The sequence below is a fragment of the Anomaloglossus baeobatrachus genome, chromosome 1 (genome assembly GCF_048569485.1).
Source record: "Anomaloglossus baeobatrachus isolate aAnoBae1 chromosome 1, aAnoBae1.hap1, whole genome shotgun sequence".
Lineage (NCBI taxonomy): Eukaryota > Metazoa > Chordata > Amphibia > Anura > Aromobatidae > Anomaloglossus > Anomaloglossus baeobatrachus.
The window spans coordinates 479,128,683-479,153,826 of NC_134353.1; the positions used below are offsets into that span (position 1 = coordinate 479,128,683).

At 45.7% G+C, this 25,144-nt stretch overlaps 1 protein-coding gene across 6 annotated transcripts in view; it reads right to left on the minus strand.

Moving 5' to 3' along the window:
• The window catches only part of MYO9B (myosin IXB), a 255,193-nt gene that overhangs the window by 26,193 nt on the left and 203,856 nt on the right, over window positions 1–25,144 (minus strand). For 5 of the 6 annotated variants that reach the window (XM_075314952.1, XM_075314943.1, XM_075314922.1 and 2 more), the window contains 6 exons: window positions 20,805–20,846; window positions 15,734–15,842; window positions 10,655–10,728; window positions 9,565–9,748; window positions 8,778–8,906; window positions 1,051–1,156 (listed from right to left, as the gene is read on the minus strand). In XM_075314952.1, coding sequence (XP_075171067.1) covers window positions 1,051–1,156; window positions 8,778–8,906; window positions 9,565–9,748; window positions 10,655–10,728; window positions 15,734–15,842; window positions 20,805–20,846 — 644 coding nt within the window. The remainder of the gene's footprint in view (window positions 1–1,050; window positions 1,157–8,777; window positions 8,907–9,564; window positions 9,749–10,654; window positions 10,729–15,733; window positions 15,843–20,804; window positions 20,847–25,144) is intronic. The other variant, XM_075314924.1, reaches the window with a different exon arrangement.

Genomic DNA, 25,144 nt, shown 5'->3' on the forward strand with positions numbered 1-25,144 from the left:
TATATACAATACACTAGAACGCTACATATAAGAGCTCACTGGTGGTGGCCGCAGCTGATAAAAGGGACAAATCTGGTGACAGATTCCCTTTAAACATCACGGAGGTCATACAAAATACTAGATGTAGTAGTTTTTGATTTGGGGTGTACTCATTTTGGCATCAACTAATTTGAGTAAAACTGAAGATTTTATGGATTGAAAAAAAGGTTCTATGAAACTCAGTCTTGACAAAATTTTGGAAATTGTTCTTTTGTTCAGTGTGATTAAGTAAAATCTTTTCAAAGAAGGGAATTTTGTTTACTTACCGTAAATTCCTTTTCTTCTAGCTCCAATTGGGAGACCCAGACAATTGGGTGTATAGCTATGCCTCCGGAGGCCACACAAAGCACTACACCAAAAGTGTAAAGCCCCTCCTCTTCTGCCTATACACCCCCCGTGCTCTCACGGGCTCCTCAGTTTTGGTGCAAAAGCAAGAAGGAGGAAAAAATTATAAACTGGTTTAAAGTAAATTCAATCCGAAGGAATATCGGAGAACTGAAACCATTCAACATGAACAACATGTGTACACAAAAAACAGGGGCGGGTGCTGGGTCTCCCAATTGGAGCTAGAAGAAAAGGAATTTACGGTAAGTAAACAAAATTCCCTTCTTCTTTGTCGCTCCATTGGGAGACCCAGACAATTGGGACGTCCAAAAGCAGTCCCTGGGTGGGTAAATAATACCTCATAATAGAGCCGTAACGGCTCCGTCCTACAGGTGGGCAACCGCCGCCTGAAGGACTCGCCTACCTAGGCTGGCATCCCTCCTTCGCACAAAGCATAAAAACTGAGGAGCCCGTGAGAGCACGGGGGGTGTATAGGCAGAAGGGGAGGGGCTTTACACTTTTGGTGTAGTGCTTTGTGTGGCCTCCGGAGGCATAGCTATACACCCAATTGTCTGGGTCTCCCAATGGAGCGACAAAGAAAAGGGGTGTACTGTTTTATGCTGAGCACTATATACAATTATCAGAATTCTAGCAGCTTAGGAAAAGAGCAGAACATGTTCTACTTACTTGACAAGGTGGAAGATCAATCTTTCCAAACTGTTATAGTTGGCCTGTGGGAGCTGTCCAAGAACTTTATAAATGGCACAAAGCTGTTCCTGCTTTCCTGGCAGCTCTGAAAAAGAAAAAAAAAACCAAAAACACACTTGTAGGGGTTTTTTCTTTACAAAGATGTTTCAAAAATGCACTGTAATTAGCAAAAGATAAAAACATTATCATGTCCTGTGCACTGGATCTTAGAATTTTATACTCACAGTAATGAAAAAAAACGGATTTTTGTGTACTCACCGTAAAATAGTTTTCTCTTAGCCATCATTGGGGGACACAGGACCATGGGCGTTATGCTGCCTATACATAAGAAGACACTAAGTAGATGCAAAAGCATAGCTCCTCCTCTGCAGTATACACCCCCTGGCCAGGCCAGGCAGCCTCAGTTTAAATAAACAAGCAGTAGGAGAAAAAAAACAGTAAAAACTTCTCAACAGAGGAACATGAGAAAAGAAGAGTCATAACCAAATAAGGTACTGAGAGAACCAAAGCCCAACAGGGAACAGGGTGGGTGCTGTGTCCCCCAATGATGGCTAAAGAGAAAACGATTTTACGGCGAGTACACAAAAATCCGTTTTTCTCTGACGCCTCATTGGGGGACAAAGGCCATGGGACATCCTAAAGCAGTCCATGGGTGGGAAAAGTAAAAAACAAGAGAACGCAACCCAAGGACTAGGAACCAGTCCCAGACAGCCTGGAGCACCTACTGAGAGAGGTGCTCTACTGCCGTTTGCAGAATTGTCCTACCCAGATTTGCCTCAGCTGAAACCTGGGTATGGACACTCTAATGCTTTGAAAATGTATGTAGGCTAGACCAGGTCGCAGCCTTACACACCTATTCCACTGAAGCCTGATGCCGAATGGCCCACGAAGCGCCAACTGCTCGCGTGGAATGAGCCCGCAGCCCACTAGGAATGGGCTTGAGTTGCAAGCGGTAGACTTCCTGGATCGCAGAGCGAATCCAGCGAGCCAGCGTCGCCTTTGAAGCTGCCTGTCCCTTCTTAGGCCCCTCAGGAATGACGAACAAAGAGTCAGTTTTCCTAAAGGGGGCTGTCCTGGATATGTAATATCTGAGGGCTCTGATGAGGTCTAACGAATGCAGAGACCTTTCCACCCTATGAACTGGGTGTGGACAAAAGGAAGGCAGAACAATGTCCTCGTTCAAATGAAACAAGGTAGGAACCTTTGGAAGAAAATCCGGAAGGGGGCGCAGAACCACCTTGTCCTGGTGAAAGATCAGAAAAGGCTCGCGGGAAGAGAGTGCTGCCAGCTCCGAAACCCGTCTGATGAACGTAATTGCCACCAGGAATATTACCTTCCAGGACAGAAGAGCAAAGGAGGATTCCTTGAGAGGCTCAAAGGGAGACCTCTGGAGACCGTCCAGAACGAGATTGAGGTCCCATGGGTCCAGCGGCCGTTTGTACGGGGGAACTAGATGGGAAACGCCCTGGAGGAAGGTCTTGACTTGCGGTTTTTGAGCCAGGCGGCATTGGTAGAAGATTGAGAGCGCTGGGATCTGCCCTTTAAGGAAACTGAGAGCCAACCCCGCTTGCAAGCCAGACTGTAGAAAGCCGAGAATTCTGGGGATGGCCAGAGGCATAGGCTGGACGTTAGTTTCCCTGCACCATGAGAGGAAGATTTTCCACGTACGGTGGTAAATGCGGGATGAAGCAGGCTTTCGGGCGCTGATCATGGTAGAAATAACCGCGGGGGAGAATCCCGCTCTTGTTAATACCCAGGTCTCAATGGCCATGCCGTCAGCTTCAGGGCTCTGGAGTTCTGATGGGAAATGAGCCCTTGGGTCAGCAAGTCCGGGATGTCTGGAAGGCGCCACGGTGCATCTGTGAGCATTTGTACTAATTCAGCGTACCAGGCGCGCCTGGGCCAGTCCGGTGCTATCAGTATCACCGGGACTCCCTCTGCCTTGATCTTCCGGATTACCCGCGGCAGCAGGGGTAGAGGTGGAAATATGTAAGGCAGTCGGAAGTGATGCCAGGAGCAGACTAGAGCATCCACGCCGATGGACTGCGGGTCGCGTGACCTGGCTATGAACGCGGGTACCTTTGCATTCAACCTTGAGGCCATTAGGTCCACGTCTGGTGTGCCCCAGCGAGTGCAGATGTGTAGAAACACATCTGGGTGGAGAGACCATTCTCCGACGGCCAGGCCTTGGCAACTTAGAAAGTCTGCTGCCCAGTTCTCTACCCCCGTTATGTGTACCGCTGATATCACTGATCCCGTAGATTCGGCCCAGCTGAGGATCTTGTGGGCCTCGAGATAAGCCGCTTTGCTGCGGGTGCCCCCTGCCGATTGATATAGGTTACAGCTGTCGCATTGTCCGATTGGACTCGAATCTGACGACCCGCTAGCAGAGGGCAGAACGCTCTGAGCGCGAGGAAGATCGCGCAGAGTTCCAGGATGTTTATGGGTAGGAAAGACTCCTGGGGCGTCCAATGTCCTTGAGCAGTGTGGTGTCGGTACACTGCTCCCCAGCCTAGGAGGCTGGCGTCCGTGGTCAGGACCAGCCAGTTCACTGGGAGAAAAGATCTCCCCTTCGATAGGGATGTGGACCGAAGCCACCAGCGGAGTGCGTACCTGACTGAAGGCGTCAGGTGAAGATGTCTGTCCAGGGAGAAGGGGCTCTTGTCCCAGGCCGCTAGAAGGGCTAGCTGCAGTGGGCCGAGGTGCAGTTGAACAAAGGGTACTGCTTCCATAGCCGCCACCATCCTGCCGAGCACTTTCATGCTGAATCGAATGGAGGGAGACGGAGGACGTAGAAGACAGCGTACCGCTCGTTGAAAAGCAATCGCCTTGTCCTGAGGGAGAAGGATCAAGCCCCGACGGGTGTCCAGGGACATGCCCAGGAAGGTGATGGATCGTGATGGGATCGGGGATGATTTGTCCAGATTCACTAGCCACCCTAAGCAGTGATCTGTACGCTGGTTGAGCAGTCGCGGAAGGAGGGGGCCTTGATGAGGAGGTCGTCCAAGTAAGGGAGAACGACTACTCCCCTGGCGTGAAGGACGCTCATGGCGGCCGCCATGACTTTGGTGAAGACCCTTGGTGCGGTTGCAAGGCCAAAGGGTAGAGCTACGAATTGAAAGTGGGAGTCCTGAATTGCGAAGCGGAGGAACTTTTGGTGATCTGGGGCGATGGGTATGTGCAGGTACGCGTCCATGATGTCTATGGAGGCGAGGAATTCCCCTTCGACCATGGATGCAATAATGGACCTTAGGGACTCCATTCTGAATCTCCATACGTGCACATGTTTGTTTAGGTGTTTGAGGTCCAGGATGGGTCGAACTGACCCATCCTTTTTGGGGACCACAAAGAGGTTGGAATAAAAAACCCCGAACTTCTCGTCGTCTGGGATAGGTATTATCACTCCTGCTGTTTGGAGCGAGTGGATTGCTGAGAAAAAAAAGCTTTGCGTCATTTTCGAGACTTTGGGGGGTTTGAGAGAAAGAACAGACTCGGGGGTCGGGTCCGAAATTCTATGTGGTAACCGGAAGACACAAGGTCTCGCACCCAGATGTGCTGAAAGAGCCGCAGTCGACCTCCTACAAGGAGTGTGTCTTCCGGGGCGCCGAAGGAGTCATGAGGGGGGAAAACGTTGTGGCCGAGCCTCTCTAGTCCTGGACTGTTTCGGTCTAGGCTGCCATGACGAAGTGGGTTTCGGGGAGAGCTGAGAAGGTCGGTCCCTACGTAGTCCACGGCTGGTGGCGGGGACAGCACGGGATGTCGACCAACCAAATGAGTTCCGAAAGGAGCGGAACGAGGACTGTGGACGTCTGGTGAAGGACGTCCTGGGCTTCAGCTGGGGGAGGGAGGTACTCTTTCCTCCCGTGGCGTCAGAAATGAGCTTGTCCAGATGTTCGCCTAACAATCGGTCTGGAAAAAAGGGAAGGCCCGTGAGAGACTTCTTGGAGGCAGAGTCCGCTCGCCATTGTCGGAGCCAGAGAGCTCTACGGATGGCTATGGTATTTGAGGCGGCAAACGCCGCGCAGGTAGCAGCGTCCATGGAGGCCTGCATGAGGTACTCTGCCGCAGCGGCAATTTGAGCTGTTACCTCTGTGAAGGTATGAGTGAACTGGGATTCATCAAGCAAAGTGTTAAGGGATTCTGCCCGGACCGAGATCGCCTTTGCGACCCACACAGAGGCAAAGGAGGGCGAGAGGGAGGAACCTGCAGCCTCAAAAGCAGAGCGGGCGAGGTGCTCCACCTGTCTGTCGGGTCCTTGATGGAGGAACCATCGGGTAAAGACAGGATCATCTTTGTGGTAAGGTGGGAGACCGGGGGGGGTCGACCGAGGGCGGATCGGCCCAGCCCTTAGGGGCAGGTGAGGCAAAAGGGGTACCGGGACTACATGAGTTTTCTGTTACCGAAGCGCCTGTCAGGCTTCTCCCTTTGCTTTGTGAGGATATCCTGAAACTCTGGGTGATCAGCGAAAACCTTTTGGGGTTTCCTTGCCCTCTTAAAGGAGACCGCATGGTCAGTGGTAGTGGATGGGGGATCCTCCACATGCAGAGTTTGGTTGATTGCTGCTATAAGGGAGTCTATTGCAGTTTAATCATCTGGGGAGGCTGAAACCAAGGAATCCTCTTGGTATAAGCAGCATTCTCCCTCCTCCATCCCTTCAGAAGCCGTGGAGCATGTGGGAGAGCTTGCCCTGTGTGCTCCCGAGGGAGAGCCCGCTGGAGACACCCGGCCGTGTGCTCTTTTCCTGATCCCTGCAACCGGTGAAGCATGTGCCCGGATTACCTCAGAAGGATCCTCCATTGGGGTATCCTCAGGCTGCGTTCCGTCCAGGGACCCAGAAGGGTGTGGAGGACGACATTGCATAGCCAGCACCAGGTTCTGTGACAGTTTTTTCCATGGATTGGGACAGAAACTGTGCCCATTCCGGTGGGCTGGGAGCCCTAGGCTCTGGGCTGACTGTTGCGGCGGTGGTGGCAGGGGGGTCCTGGGGAGCTATAGGAACACAGGACTCACAGAGAGAAGAGGTGTGTTTACGTGGTAACTCAGCGTGGCAGGCAGTGCAGGCTGAATAATAGACTATGTGGGCCTTAGCACTCTTAGTGCCCTTAGAATTCTGCATGTTCCTAATAGGAGTATGCCAGGAGGGGGAGCAATGCTCAGCAGAGCTACAAGTGAAGCACCTCAGCAGAATCAGCCGATGGCCCTGTCCTCAGGAAGGATGAAGCTCTATGGAGATCTTCGCACGCATTCCTGAGGGGGGTGGGGCTTAGCACTAAAAGAGCGTGAAGATTAAGTCAGTGTGCCCACCCCTGCTGTGGGTAGTAAAAAACGGCGGGAAGGGAGCTTCTGATAGTTTTCTGCCCTCTCCCTCCAGTCAGCACACAGCTTGTCACTGGTGGTTATCAGCCGGCTTTTTTGCTGGAGCAAATAAACAGAGCAAATAAACAGCGTGAGTCCCTGAGCTCTGTGCAGTCCCCCTGCCACCGGGAAATTATCTGTGCAGGACTTGTTGCAAACAGGAGGAGTGACTTCCCCCCTCCTCCAGCCAGCAAGCTAGAGAAAAGTTAACCCTGTGTGTTCAGGATCCTTCTCTCCTCCCTGCACTCAGCAAGGGACTTTCTCATAATAAATACTGTAGATGTCCTGGGGGCCTTCCCTGCAGCGTCTTTTCTCCCTTTGTCTGGGAAACCAGTCAGGGGGGATCTCACCTTAAACACTGCTTTCCAGGCAGTGAAAATAGCAGATTCAGCTTGCTGTGTCCAGTCACGCCGGTGCCATATTCAACTCAGAGCCTGTAAAGAGGGGCTGAGGAATTGGTGCCATATTCAGCTCAGAGCCTGCAAGAGAGGGGCTGAGGAATTGGGGTATAGGGGCATAGGCCTCTACCCTGGGCTTTGGAAAATCGGTGTCTGTGGAACCCGTCGTCCAGCCCAGGATCCAGCATCGCAGGAGGGGGTACGTGGAGGCGACACTCCACGTTCCCGCCCGTTGATGATAGTGGGAGATCGGTCCCAAAAGGAAACTGTCGCCCTCAAAAAATAACAAACCTTGAAAGGAAGTGCCTCCTACAGACACTAAGCTAAAACTGAGGCTGCCTGGCCTGGCCAGGGGGTGTATACTGCAGAGGAGGAGCTATGCTTTTGCATCTACATAGTGTCCTCCTATGGATAGGCAGCATAACACCCATGGTCCTGTGTCCCCCAATGAGGCGTCAGAGAAATATATCTTTAACTAGACAGCTGTATTTTCAGTCAGCAGACTGCCAGAGTGGTCAAAATACAGAATTGATCCAATAAAACCAGCAAAAAAACAACAACAACAAACAAATGCAGCATAAACTTATTGTCACCTTATGTAGCAGAGCTCTTGTGCTGGCTCGTCAAGCAGATGAGCACATGGAACAAGTCAAGTCCACACATTCATTTAGAATGAAAGTCTGCACCAGGCCTTAAAGGGAACCTGTCACCTAGAATATGCGTTCTGACCTATCAGCAGACGCATGTGTGCCCTAATTACACCTCCCTACCCATCCTTGTGTTGTAAAATTGTATAATATTAAAGTAATAAAAAACGTTTTATTACCTTCATATTTCTTATGTAAATAGCAGGGTATTTGGTCCCATGGGCGGCGCCTTGCCGTATGGACGTCTGCATACATTCCGTGGTATCACGCCCCTCCGGGCGTGATACCATGGAGTCACATGAGTGACATCCCAGTCGCTCATTCTATCCTGCGCGCATTGTGGCAGGCTTCTTTTCTGGGTGTTCACTCGCCAGCTTCAGACGCGCACTGCACATGCGCAGTGCGCGTCTGAAACTGACAAGGAGACGGGGACGTCGCTTATGTGACTCCATGGTATCACGCCCACAGGGGCGCAATACCACGGAAAGTATGCAGACGTCCATAGGGCAAGGCGCTGCCCATGTGGCCAGCGGCTCTCTAAATTACATAGGAAATATGAAGGTAATAAAACGTTTTTTATTAATTTCATATTATACAATTTTACAACACAAGGATGGGTAAGGAGGTGTAATTAGGGCACACATGCGTCTGCTAAGAGGTCAGAACGCATATTCTAGATGACAGGTTCCCTTTAAAGGGACTCCGTCAGGATGTTTTTGCTATGTAATCTAAAGCCAGCATGCTGTAAAAGTTAACAAAAAGTTTACAGCCAGCCATCTCTTATCTCAAAGTCTGTTTTTGTTTACCTGTAATGTTAGTTTAAGTGATCTGGCTTTATCATAGACTGAGGAGCTCTGAGCTGCAGTCTGACTCAGCCCCTTCTGTGTTTAGTAGCTTCTGTCTATGGAAATGTACACTGAAAGCCAGGTGTGGGAGGGAGCAGCTCCTAAAGCTCTGCTACATACAACAAACAAAGTCTTTCACTTTAGCAGAACGGCTGCAGTCACTAATTAAGGGATACATTGTTAGATTCAGAATTTCTTTACCTACATCATGCTGCTCTTAGATGAGGTAGCAAAAACCTGCTGACAGATTCCCTTTAAGCTGCATTTACACATAACAGATGTACTTGCACCCAAAAAAGGCCATGACAATTTTTGATTGGTAGCAGGCATGCTAAATGTGAAAGCGTACATGTGGATGTAATTTCCATAAGATTTAAAAAAAAAACACAAACACATTTATATTTTAAGGTCATTCTTCCAAATAGTGACAAAGTAAAGTAAGTAATGGAAAGTTCACTTACCCACAGCTTTTAGGAACTCACTGTATTGTGCAAATGTCATTAGAGGTTCAGTCAATTCACGCAACCATTGTTTTAGAATTCCAGTGATTGCATGGATTGCATACTTATCAAGTTTGACAGAGGTGGGATCTGTTAAAGAACAAAAATAAAGCAATTACTGTAGATGAAAGATCCAAACATTTAAGAAAGAGGTGAAAACAAAAATAGAAGATATCTAAAACTATGGCTGACACTGTAAGTAATTAGCATACTTTTTAACAATGCAAATGACAATTGTTGGACATGTATCATCTGATCTAGACAAACTGGCTTCTACTGAAATGAGAATAAGTAGATGTTATCTGATGAGGTGGAGAGAAGAATATCAATCTCAATAGTATGTGATCTGTTCACAGGTTTTACGGAGAAAAGATATTGACTTATATTAAAGTCATCAATAAAATGAGAAACAGAATAGCCCAGCTCAAATGGAGGGATGGATGTCCAAGGTACTAGTTGTAAAGGAATGAGAGATCAGCTTCCATATGAAATCTTCACATATTATTTGAGCGGAGTTTTGACTGAAGCTGGAGTTCACGTTCCCATACAAAACAAAAAAAATACTAAATTTGATTTTATTGATGATATCTCCAAATGGCAATCCTGGGCACTATGGCAGTTAAGAAAACAAAAAAACAAGCCCTTATGTATTAAATGAGTTCTAAATTTATTAGATTTCCTCTCCTACAAAATGTCATTGGGTCAAGATCTAAAAGCCAAAAATTGCTTTCTATTATGGTTGGCATACCTTTCTCTAAGGACATTTTCAGCTCTCGCATACAATTGGCTGCACCGGATTTGCGGTAAATCCCCTCAGTATACAGGCCATGCATCTCCAAGTACTCAAGAAGGATTTCCATGACAATGGGTACCGATGTAGTCTCATTGGTTAGGTCTGCCACATGGACACCAAAGTGATGGTTGCCTGGGTTCTGGTTAAAGTTTAGAAGAAAAACTAACATTACTTTAGGTCGGCTGATCCTCAGCAGCATCTAAATTAAAGACGGGGGGGGGGGGGGCAATACTATGTTTGAAAACCATGGTACTCTTTGATTAACTTAGGTACAATATGGCAAAACTCTATCATCAACATCTGGGATCATACTGTATGTAATAAAAACAAAAAAAGTTTCTGCTTTTATGGTAATAAAGCTAAAAAGATTAAAATGATCCTTAAATGGAATCAGTCAGCAGGGTTTTGCTACATAATTTGACAGCAACAAAACATAAGGCACGAAAGCCTGATTCCATAGATGTATCACTTTTTGGGCTGAGTGGTATAGTTTTTATAGAATCCTTGTTTTGTCTGATGGAGAAATGTAGTGGAGTGAAGTCTTCTGCTCTGTGTCGTACGACAATTTCACCGCTTTGCCGGATCCGTCCCACTCCAGTACAGTGCAATACAATACAATGGCATCGCGGCAAGCTCCAGTCACATGTTGTCATGTGACCGGAGCTTGCCGCGATGCCATTGTATTGTATTGCATTGTACTGGAGTGGGACGGATCCGGCAAAGCGGCGAAATGCCGGATGTGTGAAACCGGCCTAACCCTGCAACTACCACTGATTGGCAGCTTGTTATGTACACTGTGCATTGTGAGACAGCTGATAATCAGTGGTGGGGGCGGGGTTACACAGATTAGCTGGACTGTTCTGCTTGTAAGTTATAGTCCGGCAGTGATAAAACACTACAACACATAGCCTAACAAGTGATACATCCCAGGAATCTCTCATGCCCTATATTATGTTACTCTCAGATTACATAGCAAAACCCTGCTGGCACATTCTCCTTAGAGTGCAGCATTTCCCTGTCTTGATTCTGGATATATTGCACTTACGCGTCTTACTCCAGCTGGCATACATCGAGTTTGAATCTTGCTTTGGCATTTCTTGTGGCAGATCATCTTGCAGGCTATTAAAGGACACACATTTTAGAACTCAATATTTTCAGTGCAGAAAATTAAGACCTTTTCAGTTACTACAACACCTATGTGAAATTTCATAAATTGCGAATGTAAATACGTCTCTAAACTTTATATTCGGACTGACTGCTTTTCTTGATTTAGTAAAGTGTATATTAAAGTGATGAGTTTTCTTAATTATGCAAATCTCAAAAGTACATGTAATACATATTAACATGTAATGGAACTTCTTAAATAAGTTTGGTTGCTGAAGGAAAATTTAAAAGTAGTAAATCAACATAGATTACATTAGTCAGATATTGTTGTGTCCTGCATAAATTGAGGCACTTGTTCTTTGTGCTCTGCTTATTTAAATAATTAATTTATTTCTTCGTACAACGTGCATTAAACCCCTTCACCCCCGAGCCCCTTTTCCCCTTCCTAACCAGGCCATTTCTTACAATTCTGACCAACGTCACTTTATGAGGTTTATAACTGGAACGCTTCAAAAGACCCAAGTGATTCTGAGACAGTTTTTTTTCAGGACACCTTGGACTTTATGATTCTGGTAAATTTAGGACCCTATTTTTTGCATTTATTTGTGAAAATATTGGAAATTTTGCAATTTTCACATTTGTATGCCCATAATCCAGAGATACTAAACATTTCCTACATGCCTACTTTCCATCAGCGCAAATTTTGAAACATAATTTAAAAAAAAATAAAAATTAGGAAGTTAGAAGGGTTAAACGTTTATCAGTATTTTTTCATTTTTCCAGCAAAATTTACAAAACCATTTTTTAGGTAGCACATCACATTTGCAGTGATTTTGAGGGGCGTAGGTGACAGAAAATACCCCAAAATGACAGCATTCTAAAAACTGCACCCCTAACACTGCTCAAAATCACATCCAAGAAGTTTATTAAACCTTTCACAGGAACTAAAGTGGAAGGAAAAAAATGAAAATTTTACTTTTTCCAACAGAAATGTTATTTTAGCCCCAAATTTTGTATTTTCAGAAGGGTAACAAGAGAAAATGGACCATACAATTTGTTGTGTAATTTCTCCTAAATACACCAATACCCCATGTGTGGTGGAAATCTGTTTGGGTGCAAGGCAGGGCTCAGAAGGGAAGGAGCGCCATTTGACTTTTAGCGAGTAAAATTGTCTGGAATAGATAGTGGACGCCATGTCGTGTTAGCAAAGCCCCTAATCTGCCTAAACAGTGTAACCCCCCCAAGTGACCTCATTTTTTTACAACGTTTGAGGCACAGCACAGAGTGAACAAGGGAAGGAGCGCCATATTTGAGTTCAGATTTACGTTGGACTGGTTTGAGGGTGCCATGTCACATTGGCAAAGCACCTAAGGTGCCTAAACAGTGGAATCCGCCAGAAATTACCCCATTTTGGAAACTAGACCCCCTCAAAGAATTTATATAGCTGTGTGGTGAGCACATTGAACCCCCAAGGTACTTCACAGAACTTTATAACGCTGAGCCGAAAAAATGAAAACATACATTTTTAACCACAAAGATGCTGACTTAACCCCAAATCTTTCATTTTCACTCATGTAACAGGAGATAATGGACCATGAAATTTGTTGTGCAAGAGTACGCCAATACCCCATATATGATTGTAAGCTACTTTTGAGACACAGTACAAAGTGAAGATTTAGTTGGAATGGATTGCGGGTGCTGTGTCACATTTGCAAAGCCCCTGGAGGTGCCAGAACAGCAAAAATCCCCCCAAAAGTGACCATTTTGCATACCTCAATGAAATCATCTAGGGGTACAGTGAGCATACTGACACCACAGGTGTATCACAAAATTTCATATTATTGTTATTTTAACCCCAGACTTCCAATTTTCACAAGGTAAAAAAAGGCACCACGATATGTTGCCACATTCAGGAGAAATTGTGTATTACCCCACATGTGACTGTACAGTTCTGTTTGGCCACACTGCAGGGCTCGGGAGGGTAGAAGAGACATTTGATTTTTCAAGCACAGATTTTCCTAGAATAGTTTGCGGACTCCATTTACAGAGCCCCTAAGTGCCAGAACAAAAGAAATCCCCCTCAAGTGACCACATTTTGGAAATTAAAAACCTCTGGGAGTTCAACTACAGGTGTAGTCACTAATTAGTCTCTGGAAAACACAGATGGAGTTAAACACAATGAATATTGCAACCCAGTACATTGTAGTGCCCGTACATTGTGCCCAGCTTGTGCTTCTATAAACACACACCACATAAATTAAGCTGGCTCTCCTCACTACAATAATTCCAAACATGTGAATGTTAACTGTGGTTTAGGCACATTGTGGTGCTCAGAAGGGAGGGGCCATTTGGATTTGGGAGAGCAGACTTCACTGGATTTCTTTTTTGAGGGGGGAAGCATTGCACTTTTCCACAACTCCCTATATTTCCGTTAACAGATGATAGAACTGAGTGGGGACTTCTGTGTTTGTGGGTTGAGTTGAATGCTGTTTGGTGGTGATTTGAACATTTTGGATTAGTTCAGATTTATTCTGTGCTCAATGCTGAGCACTTATATCGGGGTTTCCATCTACATATCCAAAATACACGATTCAGGTGAAACCTCCGACAGATCCATTATCTCTAATGAGGCAGCAGAGTTACTCGGAGTCTGTACTGAGGTATCCTTTTTTTCAAAGGTGCACAAAACTGTTGTTGACCGCACTTTTGTCTACCCCTAAAAAGACACGTAAAATGATGGATACCGCCGTACCACAGGTCAGATGCAAGTTCAAAGTGAAAAACGTGATTCAGACAAAATTCGCACTGAAAATTTCACTGTAATAAGGCAGATAGAGATTTACACGTAATCCACGGTGTAAGCGATTAGAGTAGAGCACGGGATAAATGTAAGCCATACCTTACTGCGATCTTTGTGAGGAAGAGTAAACAAATCAACAAATTGACTTTTTTTATGCCATTCACCATGCGGTATACGTGATTAGGTGGCTTCATTTTTCCGGTCAGTATAATTACAGCAATACCAAATTTATATATTTTTAAGAGTTTTTAGGTTTGCCAATTATCATACTAAAAATGATTTTTTTTTTACAAAATAAAAAGGTTGAATTTTGAAAATAATGTTTGTTTATTTTTCTGCCGATAGTCACGTCAGAGCTCGTTTTTTGTGACGAGTTGGAATTTTTTTGGTACCATTTTGGGGCACATAATATTTTTTGATCGCCTTCTATTCCACCTATTCTAGGCAGAATTAAGAAGAAACAGCAATTTAGAATTTTTTATTAATTATTTGTTTATGCCGTTAACCGTGTCGGAAAAAAGTGATAAGACAGTTTTAGTCTTCGGTTCATTACGATTACAGCAATACCACATTTATATACCGTATTTTTCGTTTTATAAGATGCACCGGATTATAAGACACACCCCAAATTTGAGATAAAAAAGGTAAAAAAAAATAAAAATTATAAAAATGTTGTCCGTCTTATACTCCGGTGTTGTCTTACCGGAGGGGAGTGGCAGCGGTGGCGGAGCGGGGTCACAGGAGGCAGAGGCTGTGCTAGAAGTGGCGTCGAGTCAGTGGTGTCAGCGGCAGGTCAGTGACAGCTGCAGCGGCGAGTCAGTGGGTCAGTGACAATGGCGGGTCAGTGGTCACCGGGTCAGTGACAGCGGCGGGTCAGTGGTGGAGCAGGCCGGTGCGGGTGGGCAGCCTGCTAGCTGCCACTCTGTGCAGGCAGATGTGCAGTCTGTGGTGGCTGGATGTGCGGTGTGTCCCAGTCTGTCCGCAGTCCCATTTCAAATGATGGTGCCCGGAGCGGCGCTTGAACAGATGGAGGTCTCATCCATCATTTGCAAAACCGGGACCGTGGACAGACTGGGACACTCACCGCATAGCCAAGCAGCTAGCAGGCCACCCACCCGCACAGAGAGGCAGCCGGGACAGAGAGGCACCCGGCCGCCCGCACGCAGCGTCATGCATCTGGCCGCCGCACCCCTCATCTTCCTCCCAAATTTTTGGGAGGAAAAGTGCGTCTTATAATCCGAAGAATACAGAAGTTTTTTTTATTTTTTTGCTGCTTTTACACCATAAAAACAATTTTATAGAATAAAAAAAATTGTTTTTGCATTGCAGTATTCTGAAAGCTATAGCTTTTTTTTTTATTTTTTGCTAATGGAGATATACCACTTTTATTTATGACTTTTTACTTGCGTTTTACTCCACTTTCTCAGCTGTATGATGAACAAACAGTTTTTACTTATTTTTTTTACGGTGTTCACTGAAGGGATTAAAGTAGTGTAATAGTTTTATAGACCCAGGTTGTTACGGATGCGGTGATTCCAAATATATGGGGGTTTTTTTTACATACTTATTGGTAAATTTTTATTTTATCCTTTATTTTCTGATTTTTTTCAAATCTATTTTTACCCTTTTTTTTTTACTTAGTTTCTACATGGGACATTACCTTTAACTGCTCTGATCACAGCTATAATGTATTGCAATGAATGAGCATTGCAATACGCTATAGCTGTCAGTGGAACACTGACAGAAGCATATGTAATCATGCTCTTGGCATGATCCCAGAGGCTTCTAGTACCTTAATGACCCAGGAGGTCATCATGGCGCCCTCAGGTCACTAGAGCAGCGGTCAGGGCTCATGATAACATCGCATGGTTAGCAATCGGATGGGAGAGGGAGTGCAATCCCTCTCCCAAACCCCTAAATGCTGCGATCAATATTGATTGCAGCATTTGGAGGATTAAACAGCTAGGGACAGCGCAGAGACCTCCTTGTCTGTGAGAGCTGAGTCTCGGCTGTTGGGAAAGCAGAGTCCCTGGTGGTGATCGTGGGGGCACAGCTTCTGTGCCCCCGTGATCGCCAGGATGTACCCCATACGTCCTTGGTCGAGAAGTCACTGACAGTCAGAATGTACGGGGTACGTCCAATGTCGGGAAGGGGTTAATGGCATGTTATGTGGATATGGCAATTATTAGCCATTAAGTGGCTTAATCTGCTTGCACTTACTACTACACAGAAAAGCCTTCTCCATTGGCCATATTGCAGAGGAGCAATGTTCACAGGACTGGCCAATGTTCACCTGGTAGCTGACAAACACATGTCCATGTGATTCCAACTGCAAAAAGAAAAGCTACAATTAGTAAAGGGATCCTGACAGGGAATACAAGCTGCCCGATGCATGCATAGCAGAGATTATTAAATATCACTAGCCCAAAAAAAGTCAAAGATTCAATTGTAATATATTAAGGTGTCTCACTAACATTTGGTTGTGTATGGACAGAACACTTACAAGAGCATTCGAAGCTGCAACTGCAGCCCCGTGGCTTCCATATGGCAAATCACTTTAGTGTAGAGATTATGGTACCTTGTGGAAATGAAGAATTATCGATGGTACAAAATGAACGTTTTTATTACATCAAAGCATTTCAGCGCCATAATGGCGCAGTTTTCAAGGTAAAAAAAAACAAAATATACCTTGATATCTGTACTCTGAGGTCTTATTTAAGAGAAAACCACCTCTTTCTTACATGTAACTGAGCTGTAAAGATCTATGGGTTATGCATAAAAGGAGCTTACTGGGTCTCATGGGACTCCTGTTTCTTCTTGTCACTCAGCACGGTCTGTGCTTCCTAATCGGTGTATACCAGCGCTGGTTCAGCTCAGTATATAAAGAGATCAAGAAGGTAAACATGGTAATAAACCATGTATTATGTTTGCAGTGGGGAGCCTGACTGTGACTGATAGCCGGCTTACCAAACCCACAGCTACATGATCTCACGCAGGCTGCTTACACTCCAATGACATTTTAGAATGTTAGTGCAAAGTGTTGGCTACCCAGACGTTTAGTCTATGAACAGTTTGGGTGTAGGCAGAGGATCTGCAAGTTCTCTTTTATTAATAAATTGTATTTGCCATAATATTTGGAATCTTTCCTTTATCTCTGCTGTGCTGTTGCTCAGTTATTCCTCCCAGAAGAGTATGGATAAGGCCGGTTTCACACATCCGGCTTTTTGCCGTTTTGCCGGATGCGGCGCTCTCCCGTACAGTTAATACAGTACAATGACAGCGCTGTAACTTCCGGGTCACATGCGCCGGTCACATGACAGCATGTGACCGGCGCTTGTTGCGCTGTCACTGTACTGTAGTCACTGTATGGGAGAGCGCCGGATCCGGCAAAACGGCAAAAAGTGTGAAACCGGCCTAAATTGACCACTGGGTGTTAGCATTTCGAGGCATGTCTCTATTCTACTATCATTCTATGATCCTATGTGGAACAGGCTGCCACAAGAGGTGGTGAGTTTTCCTTCAATGGAAGTCTTTAAAAAGAGGTTGGATGGACATCTGTCTGGGATGATTTAGTGAATCCGGCTTTGAGCAGGGGGTTGGACTAGATGACCCAGGAGGTACATTCCAACTCTACCATTCTATGATTCTATGATACTCCACCTGACACCTCTTTGAGGTCAATAGTGAAACCCAGTTCTTAATGTTTTCACGTCAGACAAGATACTCAAGATCAGTAGTTCCCAACCTTTCTTACCTCAAGAGCCTCATTCAACTCTGAGAGATTGCCACGTGCCACAATCAGCACTCCTCACTCCACGACCACTCAGAACCCAACATTACCAGTATGAGGAGTCTCCCCACAGACATTCTCTCCTAGATGAGGTATTTACAACCAAGGTTTTCCAGTTTAACCCAGTTCAGTATTTCCATATCAGGTAGACTCACCACACTATTGCATTCTGCTTCAAGCACCGCTCTAAGGCTATGTGCCCACGAGGCGGAAAATGCGTGGAATTTGCCACGGATTGTTCAAAAATCTGCAGCACAGCTACTCCCCAGCCATTTCTATGGCATTTGGGAACTGCTGTGCCCACGGTGCGGATTTTTCCGCAGCGGAAATAATGCGGATTTCCCTGCGGAAAAATCAGCAGCATGTCAATTATTCCTGTGGATTTCTCCGCAGGGTCCCATATACTAACCTGCCTCACCGGAGTCACTTTCTCCGTCCGGTGTACAGGAGCGCGGTGAATCCAGGTACAGGAAGGAAGAGGTGGGCGGGGCCTGCACAAGCTCCGGTCATGTGACAGCCGGAGCTAGTTCAGGACCGTCCACCTTCTCCTGCAGACGCTGACAGAGTAACCCGGCCACCGGAATGCGAGGTGCTGCATGATGGAGATAAGTATGAACTCCCCCGATCACTGCAGCACTTGTTCTGCATTGAGGATGCAGTGCCGAAGCCATGGTACTGTATCCTCAATGCAGAATGCCCGCACCATATCCGCAGGACATTCCGCAGCATGGAAACAGACAGAAGTTGTTGTGCGGTTTCCTGGGAGCTCCTGCGGAATGTCCTGCGGATATATCCGCAGGACACTGTCCCCGTGGGCACATAGCCTAACAGTATCATCCTTGCTATATTTATTTCACTCTTCTGTCCCCCCTGCCACTATATGCACATCCATATCTGCTCTTCTGTGCAAAGATACTTAATAAAGTCACCATCTAGAGCAGGGGTCTCAAACTCGGCTGGGTGTATGGGCCGCACAGAGGAAAAAAAAATAATTTGGGGGGCCGAATTCTTTGCAGGACAAAGTGACATTTTTATTGGTACCATATAAAATATATATATTTTAGATTTTTATACTCCTTGGGATCACTGATTTTGAACATTTTCACTTGTTCATTATAGCAAACGTGCACATTCTTTATTTAAATATAAAACTTTTTTTTTTTTCTTTTACATTTTATTCCTTTCTTGTAACTAATAGTCTTACAATTAGCACTATATAGAAATTTTGACCAACATCTTTTAGTAATGTTCCCCATATTGTTGTAACGTGCCCATCCTTGTCCCCTTGTAGTATTGTGCCCCATCCCACAGTAATGTGCTGATCCTTGTCCCCTTGTAGTATTGTACCTCATCCTAGTCCCCATCCCACAGTAATGTGCCCATCCTTGTCCCCATCCTAAAGTAATGATCCCCATCCTTGTCCCCATTTTGTAGTAATGTGTTCATCCTTGTCCCCATGTTATAGTAATGTGTTCATCCTTGTCCCCATCCTATAGTAATGTCCCCAATCTATAGTAATGTTCCCCATCCTTGTCCCCTTGTAGCAATGTCCCCATCCTATAGTACTGTCCCCATTCTATAGTAATGTGCCCATCCTTTAGTAATGTGCCAACCTTGTCCCCACCCTATAGTAATGTCCTCAGCATTATCCCTATTCTATAGTAATGTTTCCCATCCTTGTCCCCTTGTAGTAATGTTCCTATCATACAGTAATAACCTTGTCCCCATCCTGTAGTAATGTCCCCATCCTATAGTACTGTGCTCACCTTGTCCCCATCCTATAGTACTGTGCCCACCTTGTCCCCATCCATAGTAATGTCCCCAGCCTTGTCCCTATCCTATAGTAATGTCCCCATCCAATAGTATTGTGCCCATCCTTGTAATGTCCCAATGCTATAGTAATGTCCCCAGCCTTATCCCCATCTCATAGTAATGTGCGCACTTTGTCCCCATCCTGTAGTAATGGGTCAGCAGCTCCCCTCACCTTCCACAGACGCCGGAGTGAAGCTGAGGGAAGTGGTCTGCGGCCACAGATCCACAGTGATTGGAGAGATCGGTCACAAGGCCGGACTCTCCAATCAGAGCTAGGGGTGGGTGAAACACAGGTCACCCAGCTCCAGCCAATGATCAGGGCTACAGCTGCCCTGATCTTGGCTGGATTTCAATGTTTCAGCGATTTTCAATGGCTGAAACATTAGTTGCTGTGATTGGCTGAGCGGCGTTAGTCAGCCAATCGCAGCCTCCGTAGGTCCGGGGAGGAGACACCACCCCTCCTGAGGTCCCCTCCTCCCCGAATCTAAGGTATTTGCAACGATCGCAGGCACCGGGGCTGCGAATTCGCCATGATGTACTGGGTACGTCATGGGTCCTTAAGTGCCAGGGAGCCATAATGTACCCAGTACGTCATAGGTCGCTAAGGGGTTAACGTCCAACACACACACACACACACACACACACACACACAGACACACACACACACACACACACACACAAATCATTCTTCTCACCTGTCCCGCGCTCCCTCCGCTGTCTCATCTCTGCTTCGTGCGGCCCCCAGGCCCGTGCCACTGTTCACTATCGCGGCAGGTGCAGTGTCACTGTCAGTGATTTATGTGAGATGATTGTATTGCCGGCGTGAGAGCTCAACACTGGCAATAAATTCATCTGACATAAAGTGCAGACAGTGGCTGCGGCCCCTGCAGCTGCCCCGATAGTGAACAGTGGCATGGGTATGGGGGCCGCACAAACTACCCTGAGGGGCTGTGTGTTTGAGACCCCTGATCTAGAGACTCGCTCTTCATAATGGCCTTCTAGAATTGGTGCTAATTCATCAAACTGGCATACAGCTGCAAGCCACACATAATGGGCAGGCAAACCACATGCGGCTCCTGAGCTACAAGTTGGAGACCCCTGCCCTAGATTTTATATATTAATAGAGTAAGGCTATGTGCGCACTAGAAATGTGAAGTTTCTCAAGAAACTTCTGGGAGTGAAAGATTTCAGGACCTCCGGAAAAAATCCGCACCAAATCCGCATGCGGATTTGCCGCGGATTAGCCGCGATTTTCCCGCGGGTGGTTCCCTGCGGATTTTGCAGGCTGTACTGCCGAAATCCGCAGGGTACCTGCAGAAAAGAATTGACAGGCTCATTTTCTCAAGAAATTTTCTCGAGAAATTCTTCTCAAGGAAATTTCTTGAGAAAAATCCGCACAGTGCGCACAGCTATTTTTTTTTTTTCTCATAGAATTTGCTGGGAAATGTCTGCACAAAGATTGCAGACATTTCTCAAGAAATTTCCACGGCAAATCCGCGGGTAAATCCGTGGGTAAAACGCACTAGTGCACACAGAGCCTTAAGAAGGATTCACCACAAGCATACCCATAATAGGGTGTCTATTGTAGGCCAATTCATGGTGTGATGTAATACACCTCCAATAACTGCCTATTTTTGGGGGATGATGAGAACCCTTTTTTTTCTGGTAAAGGTATAATAAAATGCTTACATGTTGGTCTTGTTTTCGCTTCTTCTTTTGAGATTTCCTCTGCTGAAACATAGAAAATAAATTAAAGGGAAAAAAAACCGACAAGAAAAAACTACAAAACAAAAACAGAAGACAGGAAAACTTCAATAAAATTAAGAAAGCTTAGTTTTTGCTACTTGCCAGTATAAGCCTTTTCTCATAGCTCCTTTGGGGCACAGCTGGCTGTCACTAGCAGAAGCATGCTAAAGAATTGTTTGTGCCTTACTAGCTACAAAACCCACCCTTGCAGCCACAGTTAATTCATTTTGTATGCTAGCAGTAGAAGCAATTAAACAACAAAATGACTATTAAACACAACAGTAACTAAAGCAGAATTTGGGGAACCAAGAACCTCTCATAGAGGACAGTCCCAACCGTATATGTATGTTTTTTAGAAAAAAAAAAATAAAATAATTGAGTGCGTGCTGTGTCTCCCAAAGGGTGATGGGAGAAAAGGCCTTTACCAATAAGGAACAAAGACAAAAGACCTTGGAAAGTTCAAACAGTCCTTAGGGATAGGATATCAATTTAGAAGCCTACCATGATGGGCAGCTTTCTTCTTATGCAGTGTACACAGAAAAATGACAATAATGATTGTGGGCGGCGTTATACAGCTCAGCATTCAGTGAACTAGTAGATCTGGAGCAGGTGAAACATTTAATTTATCAAAACTGCAACAAGCAGCCCGGTAAATGATGAATTGCTCGAATCAGTGTCCATACCCCTAGATCAAAGATGTTAAACTCAAATACACAGAGGGACAAAGTTAAACTTGGGACAACGTTGTGAGCCCCACATAGTTCTCCATATAGAATAATGGGCCCCAAATAGTCCTCCACAAAGATTAATGGGCCCAAAATAGTCCACTATAAATATTAATGGGCCCCACATAGCCCTCCATACAGAATAATGGCCCCCACATAGCCCTCCATACAGAATAATGGGCCCCACATAACCCTCCATACAGAATAATGGGCCCCGCATAGCCCTCCATACAGAATAATGGGCCCAACATAGCCCTCCATACAGAATAATGGGCCCAACATAGCCCTCCATACAGAATAATGGGCCCCACATAGCCCTCCATACAGAATAATGGGCCCCACAGAGCCCTCCACACAGAATAATGGGACCCACATAGCCCTCCACACAGAATAATGGGCCCCACAGAGCCCTCCATACTGAATAATGGGCCCCACATAGCCCTCCATACTGAATAATGGGCCCCGCATAGCCCTCCATACAGAATAATGGGCCCCACAGAGCCCTCCACACAGAATAATGGGACCCACATAGCCCTCCATACAGAATAATGGCCCCCACATAGCCCTCCATACAGAATAATGGGCCCCACATAGCCCTCCATACAGAATAATGGGCCCCGCATAGCCCTCCATACAGAATAATGGGCCCAACATAGCCCTCCATACAGAATAATGGGCCCAACATAGCCCTCCACACAGAATAATGGGACCCACATAGCCCTCCACACAGAATAATGGGCCCCACAGAGCCCTCCATACTGAATAATGGGCCCCACAGAGCCCTCCAAACAGAATAATGGGCCCCACAGAGCCCTCCATACTGAATAATGGGCCCCACAGAGCCCTCCAAACAGAATAATGGGCCCCACATAGCCCTCCATACAGAATAATGGCCCCCACATAGCCCTCCATACAGAATAATGGGCCCCACATAGCCCTCCATACAGAATAATGGGCCCCGCATAGCCCTCCATACAGAATAATGGGCCCAACATAGCCCTCCATACAGAATAATGGGCCCAACATAGCCCTCCACACAGAATAATGGGACCCACATAGCCCTCCACACAGAATAATGGGCCCCACAGAGCCCTCCATACTGAATAATGGGCCCCACAGAGCCCTCCAAACAGAATAATGGGCCCCACAGAGCCCTCCATACTGAATAATGGGCCCCACAGAGCCCTCCATACAGAATAATGGGCCCCACATAGCCCTCCATACAGAATAATGGGCCCCACATAGCCCTCCATACAGAATAATGGGCCCCACATAGCCCTCCATACAGAATAATATGTGCTTGACATCGTGTGCCAATTAAAATCAGCCTGCGGGCCAGATTTGGCCCACGGAGCAGAGTTTAACATATGTGCCATAGATCATGCTACTCTCAAATGGGGTAGTTCCACCTACCTTTGTTAAGGGAAATCTAATTCTAGCCGAAGGGTATACTTGTCATGGACTTTCCATCACAAAACCTCTTTCTACAGATGGGCAAAGTTGTCACATGTTTATTGCTGGACACTTTTGAAAAACGATATAGCGTGTACACTTTTGTATCCGCTGTATAACCACACTTTGATAGAATGATCACCCTTCAAGCTGTAGACCTTACTTACAGATGACAAGATCTAAGGTGCTATGGTGGCTTTAGATGCCACCATACCCTGCCTGGGACCCTCTGGAAGAATGATTAGGGACTGCCAGAAAGAGAAGGTTTGAGGTAGATGCACAAAGCATGGACTGTGTGCAACTTATGAAGACCGTTTTCTCAGAGATGGAATGGAGAGAGGTAAAAGCAGTTTTCAGCAAGAACGAGGGTATTGGGTGAAGAGTAGCTTATGATGGAAAACTGAAAGGAAATTTAGAGGAAGTTCACACTTTGGGTTTTTTGAAGCATTTTCTGTGCAGCCAAAGCATTCCCTCTTGGCAGTCAAAATGCTACATATAAAACAAAGTAAATAGTTGTGTCTTTTAGGTGACTTTTCTTAGTCTCACTGTTGCTATGCTTCATTTGTTCAGTGTTTTTGCAGGTTCTCATTACTCTCAATGGGTAAAAACTGCTGCAAAGAGGCTGAAAAAGAATGGACATGAAGCAGATTTTTAAAGAAGTTACAGTGCTCAAATTCAGTCAGGATAAAAAAAAATTTGTAAAATTTGTAGTGCTTCTGCTGGGGTTGTAAAGTGCAGCTTATTTCTGTCTGAAAAAATGCTGAAAATGCCACATAAATATACCCAAGGGTCAATTTGAGGTTCACTGGGGGTTTAGTGTAGATAAAGAGAGGCTGCATGAGCCATTCCATGTAAAATATTGCAAACTAATAATTTAGAGGCCAATGGTCATGGAAGCAAAACAGAGGACTAATCAGAGAAGGAATATAGTCTGGTCCAAGAAACTATTCTACTTGCTCCACCAGGAATCAAGGATGGTTTGTTGGGGGGAGCGAGTGGGAAACTAGGTATATACAATAGCTTCCATAGATTAATCCATAATGCCCAGAACCTCATACATTGTCATTAAAAGATGAGGCTGTGGTCCTGAAGGGATAAGAAAGGAAAATTCTGGCTAAATCACTTGTGAAGTACATGCCCATGAAGGTTAGACTCTGCAAAGAGGATTGTGGATGGTTGTTTATGCAACCAAAGAACGTCAAGGTGTCTAAATTGGTCTAAAAGACTTCTACGGTTGTCAGATCTGGATGGCACCTTGTATATAAAAAGGCAATGAAGTACAAGCAGCTATAACACCACTGAAGTGAAGTTAGGGTACTGTGGAGACCATTGTGAAGTCTATTGGGCTGTAGTCAGGACGAATGGGAGCCCCACAAATTTGTTTTCGGGACCAACTGCAACCAAGTGGAGGAAATACAAAGTCTGGCAAATTAGGAAGTGTGCGCATCCTTGATGTCTATGGATGAGAGGATTTCTTCCGGTTCCATCAATGCAATGACTGTCCTGAGAGACTCCCAATGGCAAATGTTCAAGCTTTAAGTAATAGTTGAAAGCCAAAACTGTATATTGATCAGAATTTTTTTGGGAATAACAGAAGGGAATTTTGTTTACTTACCGTAAATTCCTTTTCTTCTAGCTCCAATTGGGAGACCCAGACAGTGGGTGTATAGCTACTGCCTCTGGAGGCCGCACAAAGAACTACACTTAAAAGTGTAAGGCCCCTCCCCTTCTGGCTATACACCCTCCCGTAGGAGTACGGATTCCTCAGTTTTAGTACCAAAGCAAGAAGGAGGAAAGCCAATAACAGTTTCAAAAACAAATTCAATCCGATAACAAGATCGGAGAACTTAAGAAACAACATGAACAACATGTGCACCCGAAAAACGAAACCCTAAGAACAAATAGGGCGGGTGCTGGGTCTCCCAATTGGAGCTAGAAGAAAAGGAATTTACGGTAAGTAAACAAAATTCCCTTCTTCTTTTTCGCTCCTAATTGGGAGACCCAGACAGTGGGACGTCCAAAAGCAGTCCCTGGGTGGGTAAAAAGATACCACATGAACGGGCTGTCAGACAGCCTCTTCCTACAGGTGGGCCACCGCCGCCTGAA